Source organism: Rhinatrema bivittatum, unplaced genomic scaffold (assembly GCF_901001135.1).
Source record: "Rhinatrema bivittatum unplaced genomic scaffold, aRhiBiv1.1, whole genome shotgun sequence".
Classification (NCBI taxonomy): Eukaryota; Metazoa; Chordata; class Amphibia; order Gymnophiona; family Rhinatrematidae; genus Rhinatrema; species Rhinatrema bivittatum.
The window spans coordinates 49,956-72,039 of record NW_021821344.1 but is presented as its reverse complement, the minus strand read 5'-3'; the positions used below and the strand labels follow the sequence as shown (position 1 = coordinate 72,039).

Here is a 22,084-nt window from a genome sequence, read left to right as displayed (position 1 = left end):
TCTTTCCACGCTTTCTGGGCCAAAAGGTCGAGACCTCTGAAAAGTTGCTCCCCTATAAAGAGAAATACGCCTTTAGTTTCTAGCACGGGCTTTTGTCCCAAAGGGACACGCTGCCTGCTTGATACTCTGGCAAATGAGGGTCCTGGGACTCTTCTGATCTAAATGCCATTTTCTCCAACTCACTGCCAAAAAAAGAGAACCCTTAAAGGGTAACTTCATGAGAGCAGACTTAGAAATTGTGTCTGCCGACAAATTTCACAGTCACAGCTGATGCCCAGCCAATGTTATGGAAGCCACCCTTCTGGCGGTAGTGCGAACAAGGTCCCAGTCTGCATCAACTAAGGCAGCAGCTCCTGGTTTCATCACCACTTTGCTATTCAACTCTGCTTCAACAGTCTCCCAAGAGAGACGTAGACTAGCCCGAAGCACCAGAGAACAACAACAAGAGGCAAATAAGAAAATTATTCCTTACTTGCTAATTTTCGTTCCTGTAGTACCAAGGATCAGTCCAGACGGTGGGTTATGTCCCCCGTCCAGCAGATGGAGTCTGACAAGGCTTCGAAGGGTGCTGACATATCGACCAGTGCACCCTCTGCAGGAGCTCAGTGTAGAGTATATCAAAGCCAGAATAGTAAGATACGAAGGATGGATCAAGTGTCCCCAACCATAACAGAACATAAACTAGGGCAACTCGCTGCCATAACTGTAACTTGCAGAAAGAACCGTGAGACGGTCTCATAAGACGAGAAGAGCAACGGTTTCAGATGAGCACGAGTAGATCAAGCAGGGAAGACCCTATAGACCCAGTAATCAAAGAGGTGGGCATCTGGACTGATCCTTGCTACTACAGGAACGAAAATTAGCAGGTAAGGAATAATTTTCTTTTCCCTGTACGTACCAGGATCAGTCCAGACGGTGGGATGTACCCAAGCTTCCCTACACCGGGTGGGCTCTTGAAAGCCCTGCTCGAATAAACATGGTCACCAAAATGTCGGAGGTGGACGACGGTAGGTGCAGCCGATAATGTCGCGCAAAGGTGTGCAAAGACTTCCAAGTGCCGCCCGGCAAATCTCCTGGGAGGAGACGGACTGCACCTCGGCCCCAAAGGTAGACATTAATTTCTGCCGGCGCCGGGGAAGTGCACAGAAAAGCAGTAAAAACTGCTTTTCTGTGCACCCTCCGACTTAATATCATGGCGAAATTAAGTCGGAGGTCCCGAAAGTTAAAAAAAAGTTAAAAATAAAAAAATTTAAAATGGGCCCGCGGCTCGAAAACCGGACGCTCTATTTTGCCGGCGTCCGTTTCTGAACCTGTGGGTGTCAGCGGGCTCGAGAACCAACGCCGGCAAAATTGAGCTTCGGCTGTCAAACCCGCTGACAGCCGCCGCTCCGGTCCAAAAGGAGGCGCTAGGGACGCCCTAGTGTCCCTGGCGCCTCTTTTTACCGCGAGCCCTAATTTAAATAAATTTACTGAATCACGCGCACAGGAGTGTGTCCTGTGCGAGCGCCAAGAAAACGGGCGCTCGCCTGCTCTCCCGCGATTTTTACTGTATCGGCCCATCTGTAGGAGGGGCAGATGTGTGTGGGAAGAAGAGGGGCAGAGTGTGGCCCCAGGACACGGTGTGCACAAAAGTACTGGTGGTAACAGAGGTGGAGCCTAGGGCAGGTCTTGGTGGGCCATGGCCAAACCACTTTTCCATCAGATCCATCCAATTTTCTTTGTGGACTTGCAAGTTTCCCATGGGGCCAACTGGAAACAGCCGGCAGCTCCTCACAATGTAGGAAGACGTCTTCCAGCAGTGGTGGAAGCTCTGAAAGAATTAGCAAGAAGGAGGCTGCGTGGTGGCAGGAAGATCCCCAGCGCAGTGCCAGCAGCCTAAGCCTGGGTTAGAGGCATTGGGGAGAAATGATCAGCATCAAGCCTGGTGGAGGATGGAGTCTGACTGAGAGAGGCTGCTGGAGCTTGGTGGTGGGGATTGAATGTGAGGAGGCTGGGGAAGGGCTTGGGGACAGGCTGGGCTGTAAAGAACGTCAGCTTAAAACATGCGTCTGTAGGATGATGGTACTGTCTGTCTGTGCTGCTGATAGGTACTGCAGGAGATCTCCATCCCAGGGCAAGTCTGACTCACTCATCCGGGTGCACCTGAGGGCTGCGAGATTCTGGGTCACTACAGGACAGGGATTTCTCCAATCAGACTAACTTTACCCAGGCAGCACTGAATATCAAGTCTCTGCAGCTAAATTTTACCCTACCCAAAGCACCTCCACCAGCTAAATTTTCTACAAATAATGAGTTATGAGCAACCCAAAGTTTCACAGGAGAGTAGGGGGAGAAATTCCTATCTCCAGTTTTGTAAAGGCAACTAGAAAAGTACCCAGACAAGCCCTTGGGAGCATCAAACTCTCAGGTTAAAAAGGCAAAGGAGGGAGGAGGAGGCAGAGGGGGAAGGTAAAGAAATCACAGGAAGCAGGAAACTGAGAGGGTCCTTAAGCAGGAGGAGCTGCTGCTGCTGTATGAGGGGGAGAAGCAGGAAGAAGAGCCTGAGCGGATGCAGAGGAATAAGGAGCCCAAAGAATGGATTCAGTTGAGAGGGCTGGGGGATGGGATCAGTCCCAGGCTGCATCCCCTGCCCACCTCCTACCTGCTGAGCAGAAAGCCCTGCAGCCATTCTCCTGCCCCTTCTCCAGAGCAGGATTTCCAGCCCCGGCTCCCTCCCTGCACGGTCCCTGGGGTGGGGGATGGGAAACAGTCCCAGGCTGCATTCCCCTGCCCCCCTCCTACCCTGCTGAGCAGAAAGCCCTGCAGCCATTCTCCTGCCCCTTCTCAATCCTCAGCTTCTCCCTTAACGGCTGAAGGTAGAGGAGGAAGGAAGAGGAGGAGAGCAAAGCAAGGAGAAGTGCAAGGCTGGGAATTGTGGAAGTGTAGTCCCAGGGCATGGTTTGCTGTAATTGCTGATTTAGTAAGCTCTTTATAATAAGCAAACTGGTAACTCTGAAGGGAGAGGTGAAGCAGGAGAGGGAGGGATCCTGGGGACAGAGCAGGGTGAGGAGACACAGGAGGGAGGGAGACTGGGAAGGATCAGGGAGAGGGTAAGGAAGAGAGAGGATGTGAGAGAGAGAGAGAGCCCCCTCTGACTGCTGCCCTCTGCCTCCCCCCGCCCAGCACTGACAGCAGGAGCTGAGGCTGCACACAAGGCTGCAGGATTCAGGATCAGCTGGGACTGCGCTCTCAGGAATATTGGGACTGGCAGACTGGGAGCTCAGATTCATACATTATACCTGGAAGGAGAGCATCAGCTGATGAGGAAGGAAGCAATCCTGGAGCTAGGACCTGCCCTCAGGATGATGTGGTATCCTCTAGCACTGAGAATAGTTCTCCAGGAGCACAGGCCCAGGAGGGAAGACTGGGAGCTCAGATTCATACATTATACCTGGAAGGAGAGCATCAGCTGATGAGGAAGGAAGCAATCCTGGAGCTAGGACCTGCCCTCAGGATGATGTGGTATCCTCTAGCACTGAGAATAGTTCTCCAGGAGGGAAGACTGGGAGCTCAGATTCATACATTATACCTGGAAGGAGAGCATCAGCTGATGAGGAAGGAAGCAATCCTGGAGCTAGGACCTGCCCTCAGGATGATGTGGTATCCTCTAGCACTGAGAATAGTTCTCCAGGAGCAGGGACCCAGGAGGGAAGACTGGGAGCTCAGATTCATACATTATACCTGGAAGGAGAGCATCAGCTTGATGAGGAAGGAAGCAATCCTGGAGCTAGGACCTGCCCTCAAGATGATGTGGTATCCTCTAGCACTGAGAATAGTTCTCCAGGAGCAGGACCCAGGAGGGAAGACTGGGAACTCAGATTCATACATTATACCTGGAAGGAGAGCATCAGCTGATGAGGAAGGAAGCAATCCTGGAGCTAGGACCTGCCCTCAAGATGATGTGGTATCCTCTAGCACTGAGAATAGTTCTCCAGGAGCAGGGACCCAGGAGGGAAGACTGGGAGCTCAGATTCATACATTATACCTGGAAGGAGAGCATCAGCTTGATGAGGAAGGAAGCAATCCTGGAGCTAGGACCTGCCCTCAGGATGATGTGGTATCCTCTAGCACTGAGAATAGTTCTCCAGGAGCAGGGACCCAGGAGGGAAGACTGGGAGCTCAGATTCATACATTATACAATGAGTAGGAGAAACTATCTGTAAACCCAGGGTAAAGAAGAGAAACAGCAGCTATAGCAGCAAAATCTGTGCTATCCTGCCACCAGACCAGAAATGAAACTTGACTAGGGATGATATGCAACCTAAGTACATTAAAATTGCCACACTGGGTGAGTCTGAGGGAGCATCAAGCCCAGTATCCTGCTTCCATTAGTGGTCAATCCAGGTCACAAGTACCCGGCAAGATCCCAACCAGTAAATAGTTCCCATGCTGCTATCTCACATTGAGAAGCAATGGCTATTCTCTAAGGCAGAGATTATCAACCAGTGTGTTGCCAAGCACCAGCAGGTGTGTTGCGGCTCCCGGTGCCCTAAGAACATAAGAAATCACCATGCTAGGTCAGACCAAGGGTCCATCAAGCCCAGCATCCTGTTTCCAACAGTGGCCAAAACCAGGCCACAAGAACCTGGCAATTACCCAAACACTAAGAAGATCCCATGCTACTGATGCAATTAATAGCAGTGGCTATTCCCTAAGTAAACTTGATTAATAGCCATTAATGGACTTCTCCTCCAAGAACTTATCCAAACCTTTTTTGAACCCAGCTACACTAACTGTACTAACCACATACTCTGGCAACAAATTTCAGCGCTTTATTGCGCATTGAGTGAAAAAGAATTTTTTCCGATTAGTCTTAAATGTGCTACTTGCTAACTTCATGGAATGCCCCCTAGTCCTTCTATTATTCGAAAGTGTAAATAACCGAGTCACATCTACTCGTTGAAGACCTCTCATGATCTTAAAGACCTCTATTATATCCCCCTCAGCCGTCTCTTCTCCAAGCTGAACAGCCCTAACCTCTTCAGCTTTTCCTCATAGGGGAGCTGTTCTATCCCCTTTATCATTTTGGTTGCTCTTCTCTGTACCTTCTCCATCGCAACTATATCTTTTTTGAGATGCGACGACCAGAATTGTACACAGTATTCAAGGTGTGGTCTCACCATGGAGCGATATAGAGGCATTATGACATTTTCCGTTCTATTAACCATTCCCTTCCTAATAATTCCTAAATTCTATTTGCTTTTTTGACTGCTGCAGTGTATCACTGCAATGTATCACTGAGCTGATGTATTACCTGAGCTGATCACTGTATTACCTCCTGTAATGTATCACTGAGCTGATGATTTTAAAGTATTATCCACCTAGATCTTTTTCCTGGGTGGTAGCTCCTAATATGGAACCTAACATCGTTTAACTACAGCAAGGGTTATTTTTCCCTATATGCAACACCTTGCACTTGTCCACATTAAATTTCATCTGCCATTTGGATGCCCAATGTTCCAATCTTGCAAGGTCCTCCTGTAATGTATCACAGTCTGCTTGTGATTTAACTACTCTGAATAATTTTGTATCATCCGCAAATTTGATAACCTCACTCGTCGTATTCCTTTCCAGATCATTTATATATATATATTGAAAAGCACCGGTCCAAGTACAGATCCCTGAGGCACTCCACTGTTTACCCTTTTCCACTGAGAATATTGACCATTTAATCCTACTCTCTGTTTCCTGTCTTTTAACCAGTTTGTAATCCACAAAAGGACATCGCCACCTATCCCATGACTCTTTAGTTTTCGTAGAAGCCTCTCATGAGGGACTTTTGTCAAATGCCTTCTGAAAATCCAATACACTACATCTACCGGTTCACCTTTATCCACATGTTTATTAACCCCTTCAAAAAAATGAAGCAGATTTGTTAGGCAAGACTTCCCTTGGGTAAATCCATGTTGACTGTGTTCCATTAAATCATGTCTTTCTATATGCTCTACGATTTTGATCTTGAGAATAGTTTCCACTATTTTTCCAGGCACTGAAGTCAGGCTCGCTGGTCTATAGTTACCCGGATCACCCCTGGAGCCTTTTTTAAATATTGAGGTTACATTGGCCACCCTCCAGTCTTCAGGTACAATGGATGATTTTAATGATAGATTACAAATTTTAACTAATAGATCAGAAATTTCATTTTTGAGTTCCTTCAGTACCCTAGGATGCATACCATCCGGTCCAGGTGATTTGCTACTCTTTAGTTTGTCAATCTGGCCTATTACATCTTCCAGGTTCACAGTGATTTCGTTCACTTCGTCTGACTCATCACCCCTGAAAACCATCTCTGGAACTGGTATCTCCCCAACATCCTCATTAGTAAACACGGAGGCAAAGAATTCATTTAGTCTTTCTGCAATTGCCTTATCTTCCCTAAGAGCCCCTTTAACCCCTCTGTCATCTAATGGCCAACCGACTCCCTCACAGGTTTCTTGCTTTGCCTTCCTTGTGTTCCCCTTCTCTCCAGGGGTGGGGCTGAAGAGCGGAGAGACCCTATGCATCCACCGGAGGCGGCTGGAGAGATGTTACACACCACTAGAGGTCAGGCCAGCGGTGGCTAATAAGTGGAGGCCAGGCTTATTGGGCCAAACAATGAGAAGAGGCTCCATGTGAGCTTGTGTGTGTGGTTAGAATGGGTGGCAACTTTGTGTGTGTGGTAGAATGGGAGCAAAAGCATTTGTGTGTGATTGAGAGACAGAGACTGGTCAGGGAGGTGACTGGTGTGTGTGTGTGGAGGAAGAGAGACTGTATGTGGGGGACTGTTTGTGGGCCCTAAGGAAGAGAACAGAGCTTTCAGCAGCCATGCTGTTTCTGGTGAGTGCTATTGGCTTGCAAGGTAAAGGAGTAGGAGAGTTGCTGGAGAGGGTAAGTAAAGACGGCTTTTTAAGTTTCTTTCTTGATTGACTGCCATTTTAATTATTGGGTATTATAGAAACAAACATAGAAACATAGAAATGACGGCAGAAAAAGACCAATTGGCCCCATCTAGTCTGCCCAGCAAGCTTCCACACTTATTTTCCCATAATCATTTTCACCAACCATGAACTTCAGGGCTCTCGTTGGTAACTGTTTGATTCAAATTTCCTGCCATCCCCTGTCATTGATGCAGAGAGTAATGTTGGAGTTGCATTAAAGGTGAGCATAAGGCTTATGACTAAGGGTTGTAACCGCCGCCATCAAGCAAGTTACTCTGATGCTTGTTACCCAGACTGCAAAGATCAATGCCTTATTGGATGATGTCTGAATGTAAATTCTGTTTTCCTAGCATGTAGCAGATGGACTCAGGACCAATGGGGGTATAGTGTACTCCTGTAGCAGTTGGAGACGGATCAGATTTCAATCTGACGTCAGTCCGTAGTACATATACCCCTGCAGGAAGTGCAGCTTTTCAGTATTTTCCGTCTCCATAGCAGTTAGGGACTATCTGCACGCTCTCACAGTGTTCGAACAAATTCAAAGAAGAAAATCCAAATTTTAAAGAAGAAACCTACCTGAAGACGAGCCCCGCTCTCCTGTGGGTGATACCCTCGGGTCCCTCCCCCAGTTAAGATTCCCGAGGTGATTTCCGTGGTCCCTCGGAGGTAAGCCTCGGTCCGGCGGCCGACGAATCGTGGCGAAGACCTAGCCCCCGATCTTCGGGTGCGGCTGAGAGGCAGCGGGTGCCCCCTCGAGCGCGGCGGTGAAGGTATTTGCCCTCTTCCCCCGCAGCCGGAGACTGCCCGGGACGAAAACCGGGGAAGCGCCGAAGACAAGGTAAGGTAGAAATCTTCTGCTTAAATCTGATCTCTGAGGATCGAGGAGGAGCACAGGTCACCGGCCGGGGACCAGTGCCACTAGGTTGATCCGCCCTAGCAGGGCCAGGCCCTGGTTATTTCCAAGGGTCTACCCACGTGGAGACTCTCCGAGTGGGTTGCCATATTGCCCGCGTGCTCGCGGTCGCCATCTTGGCCCTATTCGCCGCGCCGTTCGCCTTGAGCGCACAACTCCGACCTAGGCGCAGAAAGCTCTTGTGCGCATAGTCTTACACGCACATCAGGTCTTGCGCACATAAGTTACACGCGCTGAGCCGGGCGCATATCTACGGCCGGGCTCACAGCTACGCGCACAACTACATGCTTACCTGAAGTGCACCGGTGCGCATAAGAGTTTACGCGCCGACAGCCATGGCACCTCCAGAAACAGGGATAAAAGATCAAGGCCTCTGCCCAGCATGCCACATCAGAGCCGCACAAAACGAGGAGGCAGACACCATATGCACCCAGAGCGAGGAGGCCCTAGGAGATCCTGTCCATGGCCAATCACGCCCAGGGCTGAGTTCTAGCTCCTCAGGGGGTACTCCTCAGGGCTGGTACCTCAGGGGACCTCCCCACAGACGGGGATCTCCAAGGAACCAGCGCCCCTCAGCTTTGACTCAGCATCGATCTCATGGGTGGAGTTCTTCAAGGGGATTCACGCCTTTGTTCAAATGCAAACTGAACCTCTGCTGATCAGCCACATGCTCCACCGGAGGACCCTCATGCCCCAGGCCCCTCAAGACCTAGGCACAGGCTTCCACTACCCAGAAGCGCCACCTATGGGGACTCGGACATCTCTGAGGAGGAAGCCAAACCCCTAGAAGAGGGGAGCTCCCTTCGGGGACAGAGCCTCACCGAACCATGAGACGCTTCTTCATAAAGGACGAGCTCCCGGACCTGGTCAACCAATGCCTGACGGAGCTCACTATACCGGGCCCAGGGACTTTGGGGGAACCTAAACCGAACCCCCTGCTGGAGGGTCTTCGCCAGACTTCTCGCCATTTCCCTCTGTTACAAGCAGCACAACAGCTGATTGACATGGAATGGAATGCTCCGGAGTCCACATTCAAAGGGGGACGAGCTCTGGCAGCCATGTACCCCCTGGACTCGGCAACCAAAGACCTTCTCGCATGCCCAAGAGTGGATGCCATGGTCTGCGCGGTCTCTAAGCGCACCACTATCCCAGTGGAGGGAGGAGCTGCGCTCAAGGATTGCACATGACCGGCGTCTGGAGTCCATCCTCAAACAGTCATTTGACGTAGCAGCTATGTCTCTACAAATTGCCGGCCTATTGCACCGTGGTGACACGTGCCTGCTTATCCCAAACCAGGAACAACACGCCGGGAGAAGACTTGGAACCAGCAGTATCATTCCTCACAGACAATGCCTCCGACCCTAGTGCGCATAGCGGCCAGAGGAGTGTCATCTGCGGTGGCGGCCAGGAGGCAACTCTGGCTCCAAAGCTGGTCGGCCACATCTTCCAAAAACATGCCTCACAAGGATGCCCTTCAAAGGATCCCTCCTGTTCGGCAGCGAACTAGAGAAACTGGCCGACAAATGGGGAGAATCCCCATTGCCGCGCCTGCCGGAGGATAAGACGAAGAGAAACCAGCGACTCTTCCCCAGGTCCTCTAGGGGCAGAAGTTCACAGCAGTTCAATCCTTACAGGAGCAACTATCAAGCACCCCGCCACTACGGGCAGGAACCAGTCCTTTTGGAACAAGCACAACAAGAGGGAACCAGCTCGGGTGCAGGCCCCAGCCGCACCCCCACAATGAGATGCAGCAGACCCATCCAAGGGAAGAAGCTATAGGGAGCAGATTAGCCCTATTCTACTGCAGATGGGTCGACGATAAACCTCGGACAAGCGGGTCCTAGCCATCATTCGGGAGGGGTACTACTGGATTTCCTACGAACTCCTCCGAACACGTTCGTGTAGTCCCCCCTGCCACGACCCCTTCAAGAGGGCCAGCAGTGGAAGCTACACTGTCCAGACTACTGGCCCTCGAGGCCATTCCCCCAGTGCCTCCACAGGAAATAAATATTGGACATTTTTCCATTTATTTTATCAATCCCCAAGAAAGAGGGAACATTCAGGCCCATCCTGGACCTCAAGTCGGTCAAACTGCCACCTCAGGATTCCCGCTTCCGCATGAAAAACCTACGATCCATTATAAGGGCGATACAACCAGGAGAGTTCTCACATCCCTGGATCTTTCGGAGGCCTACCTGCACATCCCAATTCATCAGGAAAACACCAGCGTACCTACGCTTCAAAGTCCTGAACCGTCACTACCAGTTCCGGGCACTACCCTTCGGGATAGCCACAGCACCCCGGACGTTCACCAAGGTAATAGTGGTGGTGGCTCCGGCAACATTGAGGAAGGAAGGAATCCTCGTTCACCCTTACCTGGACGATTGGCTGGTCAGGGCAAAGTCACCGGAGGAAAGCCACCCAAGCAACCAGCAGAGTCAAAAGCTCCCGACAGCCCCTCACAGTCACTGGAATACTTAGGAGTCCAATCGACATCAAAGAGGAAAAGGTCAGCCTGACCCCCACAAGGAGATCAAAATTGTGGAACTGGCGGGGGGGTGCTAGCACCCGCGGAGCAGAATGGTCGCAATTATTAAACCAGAACTCCCTGTCCCCCGATATACAATCAACAGCGACTATTTTGGGAAGTTTGGACGGTTACTAAGCGGCTTTGTAGGTGACTCAGCACACCGTTAGCAGCCACGATGACTCAAAAGAAGAAAGATATTGATTTTCGACAATTTTCTTACTCAAAAGTTAAACAAGAGATGAGAGGCCTACTGGCGTGGGAGATGCAGGCAGCACGAAGGCGTCTGATGATGAGGGAAACCCCGCTGAACCGGCGGGAGGGACGAGTCCTCGAGACTGCCCTACCAGGGAAGAATTCCGACAATGGTTCAGAGACTTAAGAAGGGACATAAAGGCTAACAAAAAAGAATTATTAGAGAAGATGGCGGACTTAAAAGAAGAAATCTCTGATATAGGAAGAAGGGTTGATGAGCTCGACAGAAGGCTGGATGCTCAGGCGTATAAAGTAGAGGCGATGCACGCACAGGGGCAACAGCTAGCACAGGACAATGTGGAAATAAAATACAAACTGGAGGATCTCGAAAATCGTAGCCGCTGTAGCAATATACGGATTCGGGGACTCCCTGAGACGGCGGAGTTCTCAGATTGCGCGGCCACTATCAAAACAAATCAGTCAGTTCTTTTTGAACAAGGATACAGAGACTGCAGTTCCAATCGAGGAAATAGAAGTGGAACGGGCTCACAGATCTACGGGTCCGAAGATCGGGGATAGACCCCGGGATATTATCGTCTGCCTATACGAGATTCCCAGTAAAGGACAAAATATGGCCAGCTGGCGGCGCAAGCAAAAAGACTGGGAATGGCAGGGACATACCATAGCGGTTTTCGCGGATTCTTTCTCCCATCACCCTTAAAAGACGGATGGAATTCAGAGACATAACCGCTGTCCTACGTAAGGAAGATTTGCGGTATCGTTGGCTCTACCCGTTTGGACTGGCCATCACGATCAAGGGTATAACGTCTAAAGCTCAAACAGTCGAGGAGGCGGCGGCCATTTTGAAGAGTGCAGGCCTCGTAGTGAAACTTCCTCCGGCTCCGAAGAGGAACTCGACTCTTCTGCCGCCCGATACCCCGAAATGGCAACGGGTGCTCAAAGGTGGACGCCGGCTTCGTAGACACGAAGAAGAGCCGCAGCGGAATGACCAACTCGGCGCAGGATGAACGTTTGAGTATAACTGCCACCTTAAGCGCTCTATTTCAGGGCTTAAATAGTCAGTAGTTTCTTTAAGACTCAAAGGACAGGCCCGTTCTTACAGTCACCTTAGGGGACTTGTTCGATTTATTAAAACTGTCTGATGTTCCAAACAGATTACTACAGGATTTTTGCTTGTTCATACGGTTTTATAAGTTTGTTAAATAGGGGGAGGGATGCATTGCTCCGATGGTTGCTACGTTCCCATCTGCTTCAGCAGGAGTGCCCAGTTATCATGGCAGCAATTGGTTGGGGGGGGGGGGGGTTCAGGGTTACAGGATTTGGGATATTTGTCTGTGTGGCACCATTGGCGAATTAAGGTATACACCTGGAAAAGGTGAGGCTTTCATTTAAAGTCCTATTGACTCTCTATAACTGGTTATACTGGTTAGGGTTTCGTCATTACACGGTGTGGGCTCTGGTCTTACAAGTATGGTTGGGGGTGACTGCGGGGGGTGGAGAGACCCCTAGGCGTCAACTTTTACGTTGAAGATGCAGCTCAGTCAGGGGCTGACATCCTGTTTTTACAGGAGACACATTTGTTGAAAAAAATATGATTGATTGCTCCCCTGGCCATTATTCCCCAATTGTTACAGTGCTCCGGCTTCTAAACTGCAGAAATATACTGGGGTTAGTATACTTCTCCATAGAAATCTGCAAGGTCATGTTACACAGCATCCACGGATACAGAGGGGAGATATATTTATGTGCAACTTGAAATAGGTGCTGAAATTTATCATCTTCTTAATGTCTATGCTCCCAATGCATCTCTCCGGACATTCTTGGCTCGCCTGGATAAAGTTTTGTCCAAGCAGGGGCTGGGGATTTGGGGTACTAGCAGGAGATTTTAATATGACTCTGAAACCTCAGCTGGATAATTCCACAGGAGGGGGGGGAGGTGGGGGCTAAAAAGGAGAGACAATATCTTAGGTCCTTTTTGGCCAAGTGGGGTCTCTGGATATATGGAGAGATCGTAATCCCTTATGGAGGAATTACTCCTTTTACTCTGCTCCTCATAAATCCTATTCTAGGATTGACTACTTCTTAGTTGATAAATCTGCTCCCAGCAAGTCAAGGAAGTGGCTAAAGGTCAGATTACCTGGTCAGACCACGCTCCGGTAGAATTGCAACTGAAAGTTTCCAGGGACAGGGAAGGGCAGAGATATTGGAGATTAAATGATACTTTGCTAGACGACGAGGGTTTTTTGTCTGCAAATAAAGGAAGCCATAGCTAGCTATCGAATTACAAACCAGGAGGCTCGGGCAAATCCGCCGCTGTATTGGGATTGTCTCAAGGCAGTACTGATGGGGGAGATTTATCTCACAAGGGGCCTATCAGAAAAGAAGAAAAGTGAATCGCCAACAACAGTTATTGGCTGAGATAGGGAAGTTGGAGACCCTACATACACAATACCCCACAGCACAGATCCTCCAACAATTACAAACGGCTAGGCGCCAATATGCTCGATATCATTGGAAGATGTTCCTCATAAACTGAACATGCTAAAGCAGCACCATTTTGAATGGGCAACAAAGCCGGTAAGATGTTGGCCCAGAAGCTGAAACATCGTATGACCCAGACCCAGATCACTAAAATCAAAGGGGAGGATGGTTCCCTTTTAGTATCGCAAAAGCTATCCGATGAGCGATTCCAGAGGTTCTACGGGACACTTTGCTTTGAAATGTTGCTTCCTAATAAAGGGCCCTTTCATATTTAATCCATGAGAACGGCCTCTCCTAGGTGGGAGTTTTCATGTGTTTTGTGAGAGTGCCCTTCTGTGTGAATCTTTTACTACATTCAGTACATGAGAATGTACTGATGCAACTCCAACATTACTATCTGAATCAACAGTACTGATGCAACCCAACATTACTCTCTGCATCAAATGGTTACTGATGCAACTCCAATTCTCTCTGCATTGAAAGGTGCTGATGCAACTCCAACATTTCTCTCTGCATCATGGCAGGGGGTGGCAGGGAAATGGAATCAGTTACCAACAAGGGCCCTGAACTTGGCAGTCGGTGATGAACATAAGTATGGGAAATAAGTGTGGGAGCTTGCTGGGCAGATTGGATGGGCCATTTGGTCTTTTTCTGCCATCATTTCTATTTTTCTATGAGAATGGTTGCTCCCCTGTGTGAATTCTCATGTGACTAGTGAGGGCATCCTTCACAGGGAAGCTTTTATTACATTCACTACATAAGAATGGTCGCTCCCCTGTGTGGATTCTCATGTGTTTTGTGAGGGCACTTTTGTCAGTGAATCTTTTATTACATTCACTGCATGAGGAATGGTCGCTCCCCTGTGTGGATTCTTCATGTGTATTATGAGGGGCACCCTTCTCAGTGAATCTTCTTATTACATTCACTACATGAAGAATGGTCGCTCCCCTGTGTGGATTCTCATGTGTATTGTGAGGGTACTCTTCTGTGTGAAGCTTTTATTACATTCAGTACATGAGAACAGTTGATGTGCTGTGTGGATTCTCATATGACTTGTGAGGGCACCCTTCGCAGTGAAACTTTTATTACATTCTCTACATACGAATGGTTGCTTCCCTGTGTGGATTCTCATGTGTCTTGTAAGGGCACCCTTCACAGGGAAGCTTTTATTACATTCATTACATGAGAATAGTCTCTCACCGGTGTGGATTCTCATGTGACTTGTGAGGGCATCCTTCACAAGGAAGCTTTTATTACATTCACTACATGAGAATGGTCTCTCACCTGTGTGGATTCTCATGTGTCTTGTGAGGGTTACCCTTCTCAGTGAATCTTTTATTACATTCACTACATGAGAATGGTCGCTCCCCTGTGTGGACTCTCATGTGTTTTGTGAGGGTACCCTTCTCAATGAATCTTTTATTACATTCAGTACATGAGAATGGTCGCTCCCCTGTGTGGATTCTTACGTGATTTGTGAGGTCTCTCTTCTGTGTGAAGCTTTTATTACATTCAGGACATGAGAACGGTTGCTCTGCTGTGTGGATTCTCATATGAGTTATGAGGGCACTCTTCCTAGTGAATCTTTTATTACATTCACTACATGAGAATAGTCGCTCTCCTGTGTGGATTCTCATGTGTATTGTAAGGGTACCCTTCTGTGTGAAGCTTTTATTACATTCAGAACATGAGAACAGTGGATCTGCTGTGTGGATCCTCATATGACTTGTGAGGGCACCCTTCTCAGTGAATCTTTTATTACATTCACTACATGAGAATAGTCGCTCACCTGTGTGGATTCTCATATGTCTGATGAGGACACTCTTCTGCGTGAATCTTCTATTACATTCATTACATGAGAATAGTTGCTCGCCAGTGTGGATTCTCATGTGTCGTGTAAGGGCACCCTTCACAGGGAAGCTTTTATTACATTCACTACATGAGAATAGTCTCTCACCTGTGTGGATTCTCATGTGACTTGTGAGGGCACCCTTCTCAGTGAATCTTTTATTACATTCACTACATGAGAACGGTTGCTCCCCTGTGTGGATTCTTATGTGTCTTGTGAGGGCACCCTTCTCAGTGAATCTTTTATTACATTCATTACATGAGAATAGTCGCTCACCTGTGTGGATTCTCTTGTGTCTTGTAAGGGCACCCTTCACAGGGAAGCTTTTATTACATTCACTACATGAGAATGGTCTTTCACCAGTGTGGAGGCGTTGGTGCAACATTAGCGTATTCTTACGAGTGAAATTTTTCCCGCACTCACTGCAGTTAAATGGTTTGTTTCCAGTGTGGATTTGCTGGTGTTGGGTGAGGTTTTTGTACCTAACAAAACATTTTCCACCTTTACTGCATGAGAATGGTCTCTCTCTAGTGTGGAGTTTTTGGTCTGAGATAAGTATATTCTGGCTCTTGAAGATTTTCCCATGTTTACTATCTATAAATGGTCCTCTCTCCAGTGTGGATTTTGTGATGTAATTTTATCTTATACTTACTAATTAAACTTTTCCTCCAATTACTGTAGGGAAGAGTTGCTCTGGGTTATGTATGTTTAGGTGCACTTTTAGATTTTTCTTCTGACTGTAGATTTTCCCACATGTACTGCATAGAAATAGTGTTTGGGGTGGGTAGGATTTCTGGTGCAATATTACATGCGATTCCTTACCAAAGCTTTTACCACAGGAGTCACACAGAGAGGATTTCTTCCCTTTCCCCTCCCCCTGGTGAAGGTCAGAAGTCTTTTGACCACTGTTATTACTCTGGAAGGGTTTCTCTGTGCTCACGGATCTCTGGGGCTCAGGGATGACTTTGACCACCATCTCACATGCAGTGACTCCATCCCGTGGGTCTCCTGCAGGGTCTCTCTGCTTCTTCTCCGACTCCTGCTGACTATTCCTTGTGTTGCTCTTCTCAGTCCCCTGTGAAACATTCTCAAAGACATTTCCTGATTCTCTTGGGATCAGTCCTTCTTCCATAGGATGTTCTTCTCGATTCTCCTCCTTTATGTGCTGTATGACCTCATCACTTGCTGGTGATAGAAGAAGACATTAATCATGCATTAGTGACCATGCAAATGGATCTGGGTTTCTGATCCTATAATCACTGCTCTGGCAGAGCACACAGTGATAAAGCTGCACATTTCTGACCAACCACTGGTGACCATGAAAAACATTTAACAATGGGGTTTGTACCAAAATCCTTATGAGATGAGCTCCTAAATATGTATAACCTAGAGGAGAGGAGATATGATAGAGACACTTACATACCTGAAATGTAATAATGCTCAAGAAGTAAACTTCTTTTGAATGGAAAATAATTTGTAGAGCAAAGGTTCCAAGGAGGGAGACTAGGAATAATATCAAGAGATATTTTTTGTTTAAAAGAAAGTGTGGAGGATGCCTGGAATTACCTCACGGAAGTGTTGGAGATGAAAACTGTAACAGAATATAAAAAATAATAGCAGGATAAACACAGAAGTGATAGAAGATGGAGAGAATGAGAGATAAGAGGTCAGTAACGTAGGCGAGCTTGCTGGAAAAAGAGCAGATACTCCATAGATAAAACCTGAGAAGAGAAAACAGGGAGGAGAGTGGGGGTAGGATAAGCTGGGAGGGGAAGGATGAGAGTTACCACGGAGGGACAGGACTGAGATTGATATCCAGAGAAGGGCAGGGTGTGATGACAGTAAAGACAGTGAGATTCTCTTAGGGTGAGAGGTGATGGCTTAATGAGAGGAAGAAAACTTTGTAAAGCAATGGACAAGGCAGAAGACAGAATGGCCGAGGAGCTGGAGAATATGGGAGGCTGACAGGCACCTGATGTTCCCAATGGACAGAAGTGGGGAATGAGATTGGGTAGGGTTAGCATCAGGAAGAGGAAGGAGAATAGATCCGTAGGTAAGGGAGAAGGGAAAAATGGCCATGAAACAGCTAGAAGTGTGCAGACAAGCTGAAACCTCCCTATGATTTATTTATTTATTTATTTATTTTATATACCGACATTCGATCGAGCTATCACATCGGTTTCCAGATAACTAAAGGAATAGGGTGGTAACAGCCCTATTTTACATTATAACATGGTAATAAATGGATATAAGAATATTTTACATTATAACATGGTAATAAATATAACAAGTTATAACAGAACTAACAGGAATACATGGAACATTAGACTATAGTATATAACATATGTACATAAATGGCTTATTGATGAGGATAATTTATGGTAAGGATAGCAGGGAGGGGAGAGAAAGGGATGGGTGGGAGGAAGGTAGTGATAGGGAGGGAATGGGTGGGGCGAGATGCTTGTGTAGGGAGGGAAAGGGGTGGGGTGAGATGCTTGTGTGGGGGGCGTGGTGTGGTGCATTTGGGCAGGTTATGTGTCAGGTGGGAAAGCTTTTAGAAATAGCCATGTTTTGAGGTGTTTTTTGAAGATTTGCAGTGAAGGTTCGTTTCTGAGACAGGTGGGGAGGGTGTTCCATAAGGTGGGGCCCGCTATTGTTATGGCTCGTTTGCGGGTTGCGTTGAGGTGTGCAGCTTTGAGATTGGGGATGGCTAGGAGGCCAGTGTTGGTGGATCTGAGAGTTCTATGAGTGGGGTAAGGTTGTATTCCGTTGTTTAGCCAGTCCATTTTGTTGTTGTTTATTTTTTTGTGCATGAGGGTGAGGGTTTTATACTGGATTCTTTGTGTAATGGGTAGCCAGTGGAGTTCTTTGAGGGTGGGTGTGATGTGAGAGGATTTTTTGTTGTTGGAGATGATTCTGGCGGCAGCGTTCTGTAGAACTTGGAGGGGTTTGATGTGGATTTCTGGTAGGCCAAGGAGGAGGGAGTTGCAGTAGTCAAGTTTTGCAAAGATAATTGATTGAAGGACTGTTCGGAAATCATGCTCTTGGAGGAGGGGTTTGAGTTTTTTTAGTGTCTGAAGTTTGAAGAATCCATCTTTGATTGTATTGGAGATGTGTCGTTTAAAGTTGAGTTGGCTGTCAATTGTTACGCCTAGGTTTCTTGTGGACGGCGTGAGTGAGGTTTGTGGGATTTGAGGCACTCCCGGGTTGATTGAGCTTCCTGGGTGGTCAGAGGGGGTGCACATGAGTGGATAGGAGGGACGGTCATCGTGGATGTGAATGATTTCTCTTTTGGCTTGGTTGAGGCATAGTGATAATTGAGATAGCAAATGGGATAAATTTGAGCTGAGTTTGTTCCATTTTTCCATGGTGCGTTGAATGGACTTGTTTATGGGGAGTAATATTTGTATGTCGTCTGCATAGACAAAGTAGGTGAGGTTTGCCTCTGAAAGGTATTTGCATAGTGGGATGAGGTAAATGTTAAAGAGGGTTGAGGATAGGGAAGAACCTTGTGGGACTCCATGAGTGAGGGGCACTTGTGAGGATTCAGATGAGTTCGTCTTGATGATGTAAGATCTGTTTGAGAGGTAGGATTTGAACCATTTGATTGTGGTGTCTTGGAGACCAATTTCTTTAAGTCTGGTGAGGAGTGTTCTGTGATTGATGGTGTCGAAGGCGGCTGATATATCAAGAAGTATCAGGAGGAACGATTTGCCTTTGTCGCGGCCTCTGAGTATGGTATCGGTGAGGGAGAGGAGGAGGGTTTCGGTGCTGAAGAGTTTTCTGAAACCATGCTGTGCAGGCTGAAGAACATTATAGGTTTCAAGGTGGTCTGTGAGTTGATTGTTGACTGTTTTTTCGATGATTTTTGCTAGGAAAGGGAGGTTAGAGACTGGTCTGTAGTTTGCTGGGTCGGATTTGTCGAGTTGGGGTTTTTTTATGATTGGTTTGATGATGGCGTTTTTGAGTTTTTCTGGGAAGATTCCTTGTTCTAGGGATAAGTTGATGATGTAGGTTATTGGTTTGACAATAATCTCTCTGATGAGTTTTAGGGTTTTGATGGGGATGGGGTCTAAGGGGTGGGATGCAGGGTTGGTTTTTCTGATGATAGGTTCAATTTCTGTGGTAGCAACGGGTGTGAATTGTGACCATGCGTGGATGGGAGGGGGGATGTCAATTGAGTCATTGTGGGTTTGGGGAATCTTGGCAATGATGTTGTTAACTTTATCCTTGAAGAATTGTGCTAGTTTTTCACTGGAGATGTTGCTGGAGTTTGGCGTATTGTCAATTTGGATGGGGTTGGTAAGGTCTTTGACATAGGCGAAGAGGGTCCTCGGGTTAAATTGGTAATCGTGAATTCTTGATGTGTGGAAATTGCGCTTTGCTGTGTTGAGGTCAGTTGTATAGTTGTGTAGTAGAGTTCTGTATTTGTCTTTCAGGTTTGAGGTGGGGGTTCGTCTCCACTGTTTTTCAGTTTGTCTCAGTGTTCGCTTTGAGATTTTCAGTTCTGGGGTGTACCATGGTGCTCTTTGCTTTGTGGATTGTTTTATTTCCTTTTTTATCGTGGGGCATAGTGTATTGGCTATGTCTGTGTTGATAGATATCCAGGAGTTTGTGGCTGTGTTGGCGTCATTTAAGTTGATTGTTTTTAGTGCCTCGGGTAACAGTTCGGCGATGTCTTCACTGGAGCATGGTTTGGAGAATTCGATGATTCGGTTGTTTGATTGTAGTGGGTTCGATTGGAGTTGAAGCTTGGCTTGGATGAGGCTGTGGTCAGACCATGGAGTGGGTGTTGTAGAGGGTGGTCCAGTTGCAGATATTTTGTTGTTTATGAATATTAAGTCCAGGGTGTGGCCCGATTTTTGAGTGGGTGTGTTGATGATTTGGGTGAATCCAATGGCAGACATGGTGGATAGGAGCAGTTCGCTTGTGGGAGAAGGAGGGTGGGTGTCGATATGGAGGTTAAAGTCTCCTAGTATGATGGCTGGTTCTTGTAAGTTTATGTGGGTTGTGATGGATTCAATCAGGGGGGAAAGGTTGTGCTGTAGGCAACCAGGAGGTGCGTATAGGAGGAGTATTTGGAGATGTTTTGATTTGAATAGGTTGGTCTCGATAGGGGGTGGTAAGTTTAGGGAGTGGGAAGAAAATTTAAGTTTTTTGTGAGCTAGGAATAGTAGGCCACCTCCCTTTCTTTTGTTTCTGGGTATGGAGAAAATATTGTATGTGCTTTTGGGCAGTTGATTGAGTAGGACTGTGTCAGAATGTTTCAGCCAAGATTCGGTTATGCAGAATATGTCTGGTTGGTCGTCTGTGAGTATGTCATGGATGATTGGGATTTTTTTGGTGATTGACTGTGCATTAATGAGGAGAAGAGTAATGAGTGTGATTGTGGTATAGGGTATGTTAGGATTGGGGTGAATTTTGGTGAGGCGTCTAGTAGTGGGTGTGGTTTTAGGAGTGTGGTGGTTGTTGTGGCGATGGGTTAGTTTGGGGATGTATTGGGCTGAGGCCATTGTGTGAGTTTTGTGTGTGAAGGCTGTTGCTTGGTTGCTGAGTGGGGAGTGAGTGGTGGCAGGGGTTGTTAGGTTGTTTGAGATTTGGGTGATTACTTTTCAGAGATTCATGTGTTGCGTGTTGGGATGAATATAAGGAGGGCTGGCAGTTGTTGAGGGCTGTGGGGGGGTTGGAGGGGAGGAACAGTGAAGACAGGGGAGTATACGAGAGTACACAAAGGGAGTGCATGAAGGAGCGCACAAAGGAGCAAGCTCCTTTGGCGTGCTCCTCCTTCGGCGCGCGACGCTCGGCGCACGGTGCCTGGGAGCCTGCTATATTTATAATGAGAGGGTTAATCAGGGTTGTCCCCTGATTGGCTGTGCGTCGGCAGCGTGTCTCTCGTCGGCAGCGTGTCCCTCGTCGGCGGAGGAAGGTCGGCCGATGACGTCAGCGTTTCCCGGAGGAAGGCAGGGGCTGCCTCGTGGTCGGGGTCGGAGGCGGTCGTGGGTAAGTGTAGTTAAGTAGGCCTTACCCCGGCGGACCTCCGGCGCCGATCGCGCAGGCCCTGCACCGCTCCAAGTCGTCCCCTCCCTTCGGCAGCGTCCGGGTGTAAGCATGATATCAGTGCAGGGCTAAGTATAGCACAGGGTAATGACAGTCATGAAGCAAGGTCAGACCTCTTGTATCCTGCTGCTCATATTCAGCTAATTGTAAAACAAGACTGCACGCGACCGTAGGTGCAGTTGGGGGCGAGTGAGCAAAGATATGCTGGAGTTTTAAATCATGTGCACAAGTACGTGTGTATGATGTAAAATACGCCCAGCATTTGTACTCGAGCAGATGTAAAACATATTTCTTCCTTAAGAACTTGTCAGCTATAACGCATACATGGAAGAGGATTTTAAAACATGCTCGGGTTAAAGCCATTCCCAGTTTTACCCATTAGCCCACCAGTTTGCCCAGTCTATCTCAGGTCATCCAGACCCTTCTAGTTCTTCATCCTGCACTCCCCCCAATTGAGCAAGACCCCTCACCCTATTGTGTTAGTCCTAAAAAGTGATTTCTGCAGACTTACACCTCATCAGGAGCAGCAGGAAACATACGCAGCTAACAGTGCGCCACGAGCAGCAGCAGCCACATTTACACACTGAACTGCTGGCCCCTTTTTTAGCACGAGCTGGCCCCCTTTTTTTAGCACGAGCAAGTGATTAGCAGCTTTTGAAATTCATGTCACTCACGTGCGGCCACGTATTCATCTTTTAGAGCGAGTAACACTTTTAAAATTTGGCCCATTCAGTTCTGTATCTGGGCAGGTGGGATCAGTAGTCCTGGTCCTGCTGCTGAGGGCTCAGTCAAGTCCCATGAGAAACTTTGTGGATGCTCCCCAGCAGGTGCCTCATGAAAGACATCTGAGATAAATTCCTAGACTGCCTCACAGGGGCCGGTCTCACGTGAAAAGATCCAAACAACCAATCTCAGGTGCCAGCTCAGACCCAGAGCAATGCTGGAGCTGGAGTCAGGAGAAAAGTCACAAACGACCTTCAGTAAATCAGCCCTCGAGTCCACTTAACATGCAGATAATGCAATTTTTACCTAGGGAGATGAGGGTCTCATAATTCTCCTTCATCACCTCCCTGTAAAGCTCCTTC

At 47.8% G+C, this 22,084-nt stretch overlaps 2 protein-coding genes across 2 annotated transcripts; both read right to left on the bottom strand.

The window, feature by feature from the left end:
* Positions 1-14,418: 14,418 nt before the first annotated feature.
* On the bottom strand, positions 14,419-15,576 carry LOC115082612 (gastrula zinc finger protein XlCGF57.1-like; the record flags this gene model as incomplete). Its single annotated transcript, XM_029586826.1, has 1 exon — positions 14,419-15,576. A coding segment is annotated over one exon (1,158 nt), but the record flags the coding sequence as incomplete, so codon positions are not given.
* A 21-nt stretch (positions 15,577-15,597) lies between these two features.
* LOC115082608 (zinc finger protein 567-like) lies at positions 15,598-22,084 on the bottom strand. Its single transcript, XM_029586821.1, has 2 exons — positions 22,029-22,084; positions 15,598-16,127 (listed from the first exon to the last, which is right to left on the bottom strand). The coding sequence occupies exons 1-2, from the start codon at positions 22,060-22,062 to the stop codon at positions 15,598-15,600; spliced, it is 564 nt and encodes a 187-aa protein (XP_029442681.1). The 5' UTR covers positions 22,063-22,084.